This window comes from Haplochromis burtoni, unplaced genomic scaffold (assembly GCF_018398535.1).
Source record: "Haplochromis burtoni strain Fernald_Lab_line unplaced genomic scaffold, NCSU_Asbu1 Contig_142, whole genome shotgun sequence".
Classification (NCBI taxonomy): Eukaryota; Metazoa; Chordata; class Actinopteri; order Cichliformes; family Cichlidae; genus Haplochromis; species Haplochromis burtoni.
In genome coordinates this window covers 505,245-517,468 of record NW_024582503.1, presented here as the reverse complement: position 1 = coordinate 517,468, position 12,224 = coordinate 505,245, and the positions used below count along the sequence as shown (strand labels likewise).

Below are 12,224 nucleotides of genomic sequence, written 5' to 3'. Positions count from 1 at the left end.
TCTTCCCAAACTGTCAGTCAGGGGACGCAAAGCTAAACTCCATGTTGCCTTGATTTCCACTGATGCAAAGTACGAGGTTAACATGCATAATTTCTTTTATCTGTTCATCTCTTCCCTGGATACATACATTACACACGAGGAACATACTCCACAATCACGTCTCCTATATTAAGTGGACAGTCATATTCATAGTATAGATCGCTGTGAACACAGAGTAGAAAATAAGCCTCGTCTTCTCTACAGAAACTCACTTTTTCTCTGCAGTTGCCAAGTATAGCACACTATAGCTTCATGTTGTGTTCAGCACCTTCCCTGCAATACCTCCACCCACATAAAATGATATCGAAGCTGCATGTTCAGAAAAACCCTTTATTTCCTGTGTTTATGCTAATATTGAAATATCCATGAAAGGAAGAATTACAGTAAGATTTTACTTGAAGTTGAGACATTTGCAGCACGATATACTAAACAGCTCTGAGGTAGTGTTTGCTTATAGTACAGAAGTGAGTATTCCCTAGTCCCCATTATTAGTCTTCATCTTAATCTCATCATTTACTGTTTTCCTGTTATTCTGTAATTATAGACAGAACTAGATGCACTGAATATTTAGTGTTGCTGCTTTTGCCAGAAGTACTTGTTGGATGATATGGTAAATATTCATAATATAAATAATGTAAAACAAAAGTTAACTGTGGAGTCTTACATGTTATGTAGCCAGACTTTACTGCAGGTGGCAGCAACCCTCTCTCTGTGCCAGAAGTTGTAGAACAGCAAGGTGGAAAGTAAGACAGACTACAGTCCCAGTGCGTTTCTGCAGTGTTATAATCTAGGAAATGATTATTTGTATGCATGCTGCGTCAGAGTCAACTGGTCTAGAACCACAGAGCAATCCCTAACCACAAGAAACCTAACCTGCAAGAACAGAAGGTTTGAATAGTTTGACTGTTTGCATCAGTCTGTCATGCATTTCAAAACAACCCTTACTATTTTATGTGTAAATACAATAGACAATTTCAATACTGCTATGCAATCCTTACTTATTAGAAGGGTGTAATTATTCTGTCTTTGTCTTTTGTAAAACTAAAAAAAAATGTGTTGGTTTGCAAAGACTGATGCATTCCAGGTCACTGAGCATGTGCCATTCCACTTTTCCAAACCCTTGCTTGTAATAATTTATGACCTTGAAACCAATCATGATTGTTTATGCTTGGACTAATTTTGTAGGGATCCATTCAACCAGAATGTCCTTTCACCTGTGTCATCCCAGCAAATATTCTTCGCTCGTCTCCTCTTTCGGATCAAAATAATTGCACAGAAACACAAACACACAGAGACGCTGCATAGTCGCTCATGCCTGCACAAATGGAGGAAGTCAAACGCTCGTTTCCCTGCTTCTAACATTCTCATATTTTCAGTGGCTGCGGCTCACCATGGTAAATATCTTTATTCCCCACTGAAATGACTTGTTCAGTCTGACACTAAAGCTGCCACACTATCGTATAACTGCTGCCGTTTCCAAACAGGAGCTCAGTGCGATGCATTTTCCAGTTGATGTTTGTTCTAAGCGTGTGATTGTGTTTCGTGAGATCCTTCCTGGTTTTTAAAGAATACAAACCCTCTGCTTTCATGAGCTGTTTCCCCTTTCGGCCTCTTCAGCGCAGCTTGAGGCTGCTGGGCTGGCAGCGTGTCGTTGTTCCATAAGCGTCTCACATATAGATTGCAGGACTTTGCATTAGAAATGGGACTCCTGGGACTCTTCCCAGGATTCAGGTTCAGCTTAGCTAAAGTTATTCCCTGGAGTCTGCGTGTCTAAATGTTTGTGCGCTGTTGTGTTTGTTTGTTTTTTTTAACTAGCATTTTCTCTATTACGAACCACTCAAGTGGTGAATACAACTCATTTATAGTAATGGAATATTTATCACACATTCAGCAGTTTTTACACGACAGATGTCGTCTTTCACAGCGTTGGGCCGGCGTGGCAGGTATTTTCTTTTTTTAAAGGCTGTAATCTGTAAGCCTTGCATTTTGACTGCCTTGATTTTACTAGCCCCATGTTGACAACTGGTCTGCAGCCCGATCTCTGATATACCCAAAGGCCATGTGAGCTGGCCATAAACTTGCTGTGTTATAGATGTGCATCGATTGGTCAACAGATCTTGATTGGCCTGTATCCTGTAAAACACAGCTCAAATGTGAATGCTTTTATTAAGCGCATTAGTAATAAATGTGCAAAACTGAAAATGAGCCATGCTGTTGACTTTATTATTATTATTATTGTTATGAGTTTTTTCTCCTTGTATACATGGTTATGTTTGCAGGTGGACTGGGCCTGGCCACCATTGCGGTGACTCTAGGCTTTCACAGCTTGTCTTCAACGTTTAGGCTGCCCAATTTGATATTGCATTTACCATCATATTCCACAACACGTGTTTATGAGATCTGCTTTCTTGTAGTTATGTTTTATTGATTAATCCACACGTCCCTTCTCTGCTGCTGGTCTTGTTGTCTATTTGTTTTTTTAGTTTCTCATTTAGTTTTGCTTTTGCTTGCCTCTGTCTAGCCAATTAAAAACAACATAGCACTGCTGAAGAATTTCTATCTCTGAGTGTTTGAAAGAAAGGGAGAGGTCCCAAGGAACTATAGCAGCCCCTGACCTTTACATTTCTCTCTTTCATTTCCTTTTGAGTTTCTTCCTGCCTGTCTTTTTACTTTTTGATGAAGTTGTGCTAATAGATGTGCCCTTTTTCCTTCCTTTTACTCATTGCCAGTTTCAAATACGCTCGTGACTGATCCCACAACCCCTCGCCATTTAGCACAAACACACTTCAGTGTACCTCGCCTCTAACAGAGTGTCAGCTTGTACAGGCCGTGGCTGCTTTGAAGATAAGTGAGTGTAGCTGATAGATGGATGGTTTTGTTGGACGGCAAGTAACAGTGAAGTTAATTCTGGTACTTTAACACTGATGAAAAATTTCAAAATAACAGCACAGAGTAATGTCCATGTTTGTGTATTGACCAGATTAAAGACAAATCATGCAGTTTGCCATTCCGCTGGGTTGGATTTGCTCTGATTATATCCAAAACACTGATTCATTTGGAAAGCAGTCGTCATTATCCTATATTACAATAATAATACCAGATATTGATAAAGAGAGCCTGTGTAATCTAAAGTTGGTGTAAATGCAGTTAAAGACATCAGGCTTATCATTCAGGCGCAGTAACAGAGTATTGCTGCACTGTATCGAGTGTCTGAGCTGGAATAGATCGCTCATGGACACTCGTCGGTCTTTAAAAGGTCAACCTTACATTTGGCAGTTAACTTCGGGTGGGCTCTGTGGGACTTTGCTCTCAGGTTTCCCCGCGTTTGATCTCCTCTAGCTTCACCCCTGTGCTGTCTTTTCTCTCTCCTTCTTATAAAGATGTTCTTTTCACAGTTTCGCTGAATCCTTCTTTGCTTTTCCTCCCTCTTCCCTCTTCGCTCTCTCTCTCTCTCAGCAACATCTCCTACAGGATCCTGTTCCACTACATTAATGGCTTTCATTTATTTTAGTTTGTCTGCAGTCAGATCCCTTAGGCCCAGAGTTAGCTGCTGTTTTATTTATATTGTTTGTGTTTTGACAGTTGTTTTGGGTAAACTTTGCAGATGTACTTATTCACTCAGGGAAGGCTACATCCTTCATCAGAGTAACAGCCTGTGCTGTCAGTCAGCGCAGATCCATATCCTGCTGCTGCTTGGATGAAACACGTGGGGAAATAAATATGGAACGATGAATAAAACATATATTGAAGCAGCTCAAACGTATGTAAGGTAAAGTTTTAGACTTCGATATCCATCCTGGAATTGAAATTAGGACAGTGACCATCCGTGAGACTGAATTATTCTGTGTGTAGAAGTTTGTGGAAGTGACACATAAATGAAGTGGAAGATTAGATACATTTGGCCTCACATTCGCACACACACCGGTTCACATCTTAATTACTGAGGCTTGATGGGTACTTAACCTTGCCCCTTGCTGCTTATGCTAATGCAGAGAGGTCAGGAGTGTGCCGAGTGGCTGGCTCGCTGTCAAATCAGCCAGAAACAACTGTCGGAGTGGAGATGAGAGGATGAGGGAGACAGGGGCAAGGACAAGCCAGATATAGAAAAGGGAAGAAGGGACACACCTGACATGTTGGTAAGTTTATGTTTTGGACTTTGCTTCCCCCAAAATGCATCGAATTCAAATCACGCTAAACCGCCAATGTGTACATCTCACATACACAAAACTCCTCACCACTCTTACCAGTATGACCTCATCCTTTAAGCAACATGCTTGTAAAGGAGCATATGGCTGGCTCTGTGTGTGTGTGTGTGTGTAATGAGCTCATCCTCTCCCCCACTATGTAGGGCTGAGGATGTTGAGCAGCAGGGAGAGTCACTGAGAGGACACAGTTACACCAGCGTTATACTCACCATGTTTGCAAGTATGCCAGGGGTCTGTTTGTGTCTGTCCTTCAAAATCGGAGGGTGTGCGCAAACTGGACACCAGCACTTAGGGCTGTGCGATATGACTAAAATCTCATATCCCAATATAACACATTTATCGTCCCGGCAATGATATATATATCTCAAAATTTTTACATTTCCTGTAAATTCTGTGAATCTCGGGCAACTTGACTTGCGTGAAGTGTTTTCAGCTGGACGTCGTGTAACTGGAGTCGAGTGTTAAATAAGTTGAAACAGCCGCAACTTTCTTGGTGAGTATTTATTACACGGTGTGCTGCGGGGAAAAGCCTGTTCTAAGGTTTATTTTTTAGCACCTGACGGCTCTTTTTAGCTTCTCGTCTGTAAACACTCTACATGCTATTTCATGTGATTCAGATTTTGAAAAATCTCAATAGGGTCTTCAGCTTAATTGTGAAAGGTTTATGTGGAAAATAAACAAGCGGACGGCGGAGACACGCAATGCTTTTACCGTCGTTGTTGCCAATGACAACGCTTTGACAAAGTGTGGTTATATTAAATATAAGAGAAGGATAGAAGTATAAGAAATCCTACAGTTACCATCAAACAGTGAAAAAATATTGCAGTAAACAGTTTATTTTGCGACACCACGAAACAAACGACAGCATAAAATGAAACTATAGACGCTTTCATATCGTCATCCGATATATATCGTTATATCGAAGAGCCCTACCAGCACTCTGTGCTGGTGTCCAGTTTGTTGCGACTCCAAGTACTTAGCCGTGCAACCTCTACACTACAGCAGCACCAACAACTGTAGGCAGGCTAGAAAGAAAGAAGTATAATACAAAACCACAAACTATAGTGGATGTGTTTATGTATAGATGGTTTTTCCTCCACATCGAAAGGAGCCAGCTGAGGTGGTTCGGACATCTGACAAGGATGCCTCCTGGGCGCCTCCTGGGTGAGGTGTTCCGGGCATGTCCCACCGGGAGGAGGCCCCGGGGCAGACCCAGGACACGCTGCAGAGATTATATCTCTCGGCTAGAGGATAAGCTGGAGGAGGTGGCTGGGGAGAGGGAGGTCTGGGCTTCTTTGCTTAGGCTGCTGCCCCCGTGACCCGGCCCCGGATAAAGCAGAAGAAGATGGATGGATGGATGGAAGGTTTTTCCGTCAGCATCAGCTCCTTGTGCACCTCTAGACCACTTCCAGTGGGATGCTACAGTTCTTTGCACTTGCACATGTGTGACTGTGATGATACCATGGAAATCAAAGTTGTGTAGAGAAGATGTGGCAAACTCATCTTAATATATCTGGTCTGATGTGACCAGATATATTCAAATATATGGTATTATGTTCTTTCCTTGGGGTCATATTGCCCATGCTACGTTTTCTAGGTTAAAATTAAATTAAATTTGAAGTGCTGCCATTTGGCAAGACTGAATGAGATCGAGTGGGCCTTGCAGATGCACAATGTGCTCATAGGAAGGAGCAAACCAACAGTGGCAGACACACTGGAACTGTTGCAGAACCACACAAGGAGAAGAAAGTTTGAATCGGTCTTTGATTTTTAAGTCTGAGTCACAGAACTTTGTGATAATTTCTGCCTAATGCACAGACTCCTGGCTTTCATTCTTGCTCTGACTAAGAAACCTCACTAGATTGGCGTCTAGGTTTTAGTGCCTCTGATAATTGTTCTGGTTTGATCTAGACAATGGAAATACACATTAAATGTTTCTGTAGGAGGTGGTGGCTATCTTGTTGACCATAGCAGTGTGTAGGATAGTGGTCTTCTGTTCAGGTCAACACAAAACTTCATATAAGCCCAAAGTGACGCTACATATGCTATGTTAAAAAGCATTTCGTAAAAAGGATAAAGATCGATACCTTTTGTTTCGATCTTAGTCCCACAGGTGGGAAACAAATTTTCCACCTGTGGAACTAATAAAGGTCATCTCATCTTATCTTTGCCACTTTTCTTGTTAACATAAACATTTTCAAATGAGTAGGAATTAAGGAGACTTCAGCATATTACCTCCGTTTATATGATGTCACTACATCTCAGCGGCTGCTGTAGTCCACTAAGGAAGGGCCTCTCTTTCACTTCAGGTTTTGTTGTGACAAAGTTGAAGAGGCCTTTATATAGGTCATGCACTGCGGTCCATCCAGTGCCTTAAGTTATTTTAATGTCATATTCATAGCAGAGACATCTCCCAAGTCAACCTGATCAAGTCACTTGGACATTTAGTCTGGTTTAATTTGACTGATTCACTGTGTCTACTGAGCTGTTAAAAACCTGTATGTACAGCACAGCACTCTGTACCATGCATACATATCACAGAGGTCATACATGTATGCATAGAATATTGTGCACTGATGGCATTGCCAGCCAGGACCATGTGTATGCATTGTATCGTTGAAGCATGTGGGTGTTCAGTGTGTGTGTGTCTGTGCGTGTGGTCCTGAGGCAATGGAGAGTGGTGACAAAGAGTTGACAGAGGGCCGTAGAGATTTAGGGCGAGGTGCCAAAGAAGTCAAAGAGAAACGTGTGTGTAGTCTCACACACACACACACACACACACACACACACACACCTCGTCGCCTGATCTTGGGGGACATCTGCTCTAGTCCGGGTCACTGGCAACGAGCGCTTGGTTGGGCTCAAAAGTATCACCACGGCAACCGCATCGCATAATCCCATTCCGTCCCATCCCACCCAGGAACTGCGTGCGGCGTGATTGGCCCGTTCCCCCTGGGGCACTGAGGCGGCGACTCAGGCGCTGTCTGCTTACTCGCTGTGTCAGCTATGGCTCCGAGTCTGTGTGCAGAGAGCGAGCAGAGCATTAAAGGAACGTTTGGCGCATTTTGGCAGGAGACGGTGTGAATTATGCAGACGCACCCCTACTGTGAGTGTGTCTGTATGTGCGGCGTTGCCAGTGTGGGAAGAACAAGCTACTCTAAACAGATACCGACTCTTTTGTCCAGGCTTTTCTGACTCACTTAACCTAGTCATGAAAGTTTGTCTGCCCACCATTTTTTTTTCTGGTGTCAGAAAACTCTCATTCTTTCTTTACCTTTTCCTAGAATTTATATACAAGCATTATATAACACTAAATATACTGGACACAAATTCCCTTGTATGTGCACTGTGTACCTGTTTTTCCAGTTAAACAGATTCTGGTTCTGAAACTACACCGCCTAATGCCAGCAGCTTCTTATAATCAAATAATGACAAAAGTCCTTAATCTTTGCTTTCATCTCTTTTTTTTCTCCTCCATCTCTTCTCTCATACCAACGTTAGCTTTTATCAGTCCCCTCATTTCTCATACAGGAGACAGATTAAACTGGCTTTGAATTGCGATGTCTACCTTCACAGATCTTTCTCCCATCACACCATGCTCTCCCACCCCCACCCTCCCCACCTTCATCACTTTCTTTGTTTTCCTGAAGAATCAAACAGTCTAAATTAAAACACAGCTGACAGTTCTGCATCCAGTTTCATTGCTGCTCCTTGCTGCCTACTCCTATGATTCCTACCTCACTTACAAGCATCCGCCCCCCCCTTCCGTCCCTCCCTCTCTACCTCCCTCTTTCACTCCAGCTGTCAGGAGGCTTCATTATTAAAGATTCATTGCAGAGTCTGGGCAGCTCTTCCAAAAGCTTTTGTCAGACAGACCGAATGCCTTAAATCTCACTGTCACTAACTGGATGTGACATAAAGACTTGCATAAATCCACATGCACACTCACAAATACACACACACAATTTCCTTCTGGTTTGTTTCACGAATTCACTACCTCGCTGCTTTTTAATTCAGATTGTCTTATCAGTGTGGATTTCTAAAGCCTTGTTAAGTGTTTTACCAGTTATTAATCAATATTGTAAATATTTGACATGCAACATGAAATGTTTGACATTGCTTTGTTTTGTCAATATTGGATTTTCTGCATTACCAATTTAAGTAGTATAAAAAACACATATATGTACACATAATGTACCTTAGTTAATGTGAAAAGGAAAAATGGTGCCTTTGTTTACTAGTTTGTTTCCACCTCAGGTGTAATGCATGCTTTGCTATATGTGCTTCATACTAGGGTTGGGTGATTGGACGAATATATCGACTATCATCGATAGTTTTTACAAGGGCGATTTATTTATTTATTTGCCCATGAGTAAGTTTGCTAATAATGATGGAGCTAATTGCAGCAGTCAACAGAAAAAAAAAATTAATAGCACTGTTTTAACAGCACTCTCTTACATCTGCGTCCTCAGAGTGCGCTCAAATGCTTGTTGATGGAGCTGCAGAAGCTGGTGATAGTCTAGCATACTCAGCCGGATGGTGGACACGTGCATGCTCATGCAAGTTAGTCGTGTTTTTCTGTACTTTGCTCGCATTCTACGTCTGCACAGGCGGCACACCACTTTGGTTACATCCATAGGTTTACCTGTTTCATCCGGTTTAAAGCCAAAGAAATCCCAAATTGGCAACTTTATATATATTTTTTTTTAGTGCTGTCAGCATTTACACGCAGTCATCACGACTAACACGATTAACAATTAACCCATCTGGAGCGCAGATTGAGTCAAAATCCCTGAAATGGCAGTTTGTCCAAATTTTGTTCATTCTGCGCTCCAGATGGGTTGAGAGTGTTAAAAATTTTAATCGTGATGACCGCGTTTAAGCTGCGTTAACGCTGCATTAACAATCGCCCATTGGCGATTGTTGAACTGATGATTGGAAAATTTTTTACATATTCCCTTCAAGTTCAGATCATGTAATGATGAAAAACCCAAGAGCTACATCTCAGAAGCTACAGGCTGCAGTTAGCATGATAAATGTGAAAGTTCAGTACAGTTACGAGGATAAAGCCAGTTCTTTCTAAAAAGAACGCGGCAGCATTGCTAAGGTTTATGCAGTTTCATTTGAAGAAACCACAAGATTTCTGGAACGATGTACTTTAGACATATGACAGTGGAGATATTTGTCCATGTTTGTAAAAAAACAAGCACAGCGTATCAGCCAACCTCATGCTAACTGTTCAGCACGGTCATGGAGGGATAAGGATTTGGGCTTGTTTTGCAGCCACAGGGCCAGGACACTTTGCAGTCATGGCGTCGACTGTGAACTCTTCTGTTTAGCCTCCAATTATTCAAATTGGAGGCTAAAGCTTGGCTGAAATTCAGTCTTACGTCAGGACAATGATCACAAGCACAGCAGCAAATCTACAGCAAAACGTGTGAACATGGAAAGAATAAAGGTGCTGCAGTGGCCAATCAAAGACTAGACCTGTACGTTTTTGGGCTCAGCCATTTAGCGACTGAAATAATGGTGTTCTCAGCTTCATATACTGAGAATTTTCTCACCTAATAACTTGTAGCAGAGTCAATTTGCATGACAGGGCAAATTGCAAGTACAATAAACTCACAACATTAGTTTTTTTTAATTAATTTTTAAGTTTCACGTAGATTTATTTCATAGATGTGCACAATTTACTTTTAATTAAATCCACACTTTAAATAGATTTTTTTCCTGTAACTTATTTATAAAGTTTGACTTTAAGAATTGGGTATCAGAAGAATTTGGAGGTTTGTTTCTTATGCTAGAACATAGAGACGGGTTTTTATCACTGCATGCAGTTGATTTTGCTTGTTTGCACTGTTGTCAAGCCGTTATCCATTAATGACTTAGGAGCACAGTAGCCTTACGTGCAAAGATAAATGCAATTAGCTGGGAACATCTTACTCCAGCAATGATTTCAAAAGCTGTTTTCATCAGCTACACATCAAAATGCCTCTGGACCTTCAATCAGTCAGAGCAAAGAAATGTGCCATGTAGGGCTGAGGTGGCAATGTAAAAAGCCTACAGTCTGGTCATTATATCAAACACGCCTCATTTTAAATAAACAGTGGTGATTGGCTTGGCAAAGGCTTGTGGAAATCTGTTTTAATGGGTCGGGGGCCAGATGCATTCTGCCAAATGAAGCATAAGCTTGGATTCATCCATTTCCCAAGCTATCGGAAAGTATTTACTCTCACTGAAAATTGCATTAGAATATGTCAGCCTAAGAAATTTTCTAGTGGAGATCAAAAATTACATGCACACAGATGGTCGGAGGGGAAGACTTTAGCACATATGATATGAAGGAGTCATTTTAATTTTAACCGTTGAGGTTCTAAAATAAGATGTTCATCTTCAAAAGGATCCAGAGGATATATTAACTGTATATTTTTGATCATAGTTTTTTTTCCTGGGTTAAATCAGAAAGTGAAACAGAAAAACAGTAGTGTTTGTCATATATTACAGTTAACCTGCTATTCTATGCTTATTTCTCTTTTTGCTTTTGCACAGAAAAGCCCAGGAACAGCAGAAAAAGGTGGTAGTAGCAGGATGCGTTCCCCAGGCCCAGCCGAGGATGGACTACCTCAAAGGTCTCAGCATCATTGGGGTACGTGCACTTTCTGTGAACATCTGTGTATTTTGACTCGGCTGTATTAAAGGTGCGTCTCTTTATCTTCCTTTGTGTCCGATGACGAGTACAGACGGACACGCTTTTCGAGACTGATCGGGATGTCATTCACGGGGCAGCTAACCTTGCTCTGTCTTGGGCTCATTCTCTTCAGGCAGAACATTTCCCAGTCACAAATGTTCTGCATGAGAAGGAAGATCGGGTACATTAACTCCTGTACTATGGGGAGGTGTTATGGGTGAACAGAGACGGAGCTAGGAAAGGACACGTCAGTGATTCCTCAGCATAGACTGCTTCCTTTAAAGGTGGCATGGGGGCAGTCTAGCCTCTAGTTACTTTTGCTACTAGTATTAATATATTTTAGAGAGTACAAGCGGCAAACAGACAAATATGACAATAAATACATTTTAACTTGTTACTTGTTTAAACTGAGCTATTCTGCTTTGGTTACCAGCCACTGGTGAGTGATTGGAGTGCATAACAAAGAGATACAGAGCAGATGAATTATTCTGTTTCACCTTTGCTGTCACAGAAAGGAACTAATGGATATGTCAAGCCTGTTGTTGGTTAATAGCTAAATGAGTGTTCCTCATTGAATAATTGATTCAGTTCGTTGTTTGTTTGCTTTTTAGCACACTGCCACAGTGCAGCCTGGACAAAATCATCCTAACACTTCTATGCCTAACACATATACACAGTGGCCACTTCATTAGTTACACCTGTTCAGCTTCTTGTTAATGCAGACAACTAATTACCCGGTAACATGGCAACTATTGAGCGCATTGAGGCATGTAGACGTCAAGACACAGTGCTGAAGTTTAACCTGAAAGGTGCTTCACGTGACCTTGAATGTGACCTGGTTGAGAGTGCCAGTCAAGATAGTCTGAATATTTCAGAAACGTCTTATTTACTGGGATTTTCCCACACAACCGTCTCTAGGGGTTTACAGAGAATAATCCAAAAGCAGGAGAAAAAGAATGAGTGGCAGCTGGTAGGAAGGCAACGGTGAATCAAAAAACCCAAGGTATGCAGAAGAACGTCTCTGAATGCATAACATGTCTAACCTTGAAGCAGATGGGCAGAGCCATGAGAGCTCCTGTCAGCTAAGAAAAGAAAAGTGATGCTACGATTTGCACACGCTTACCAAACTTCATATGTTAGTGTCAGAAGTTGGAGTAAAGAACATGTAAACATGGATAAGTGCATTGTAGTAACAGTTCAGGCTCCATACAATTTACTTCAGTACCGACTGAGTATCATTTAAATAGCACAACCTACCTGAGTATTGTTGCTGACCATAACCCTTTATGAAC

At 41.6% G+C, this 12,224-nt stretch overlaps 1 protein-coding gene across 3 annotated transcripts in view; it reads left to right on the top strand.

The window, feature by feature from the left end:
* cdkal1 (CDK5 regulatory subunit associated protein 1-like 1) overlaps positions 1–12,224 on the top strand; it is a 255,373-nt gene that overhangs the window by 66,300 nt on the left and 176,849 nt on the right. For 2 of the 3 annotated variants that reach the window (XM_042224590.1, XM_005934984.3), the window contains one exon: positions 10,794–10,890. In XM_042224590.1, the coding sequence (XP_042080524.1) occupies positions 10,794–10,890 (97 nt within the window). Of the gene's footprint in view, positions 1–8,716; positions 8,808–10,793; positions 10,891–12,224 lie in introns of all 3 variants that reach the window. The other variant, XM_042224589.1, reaches the window with a different exon arrangement.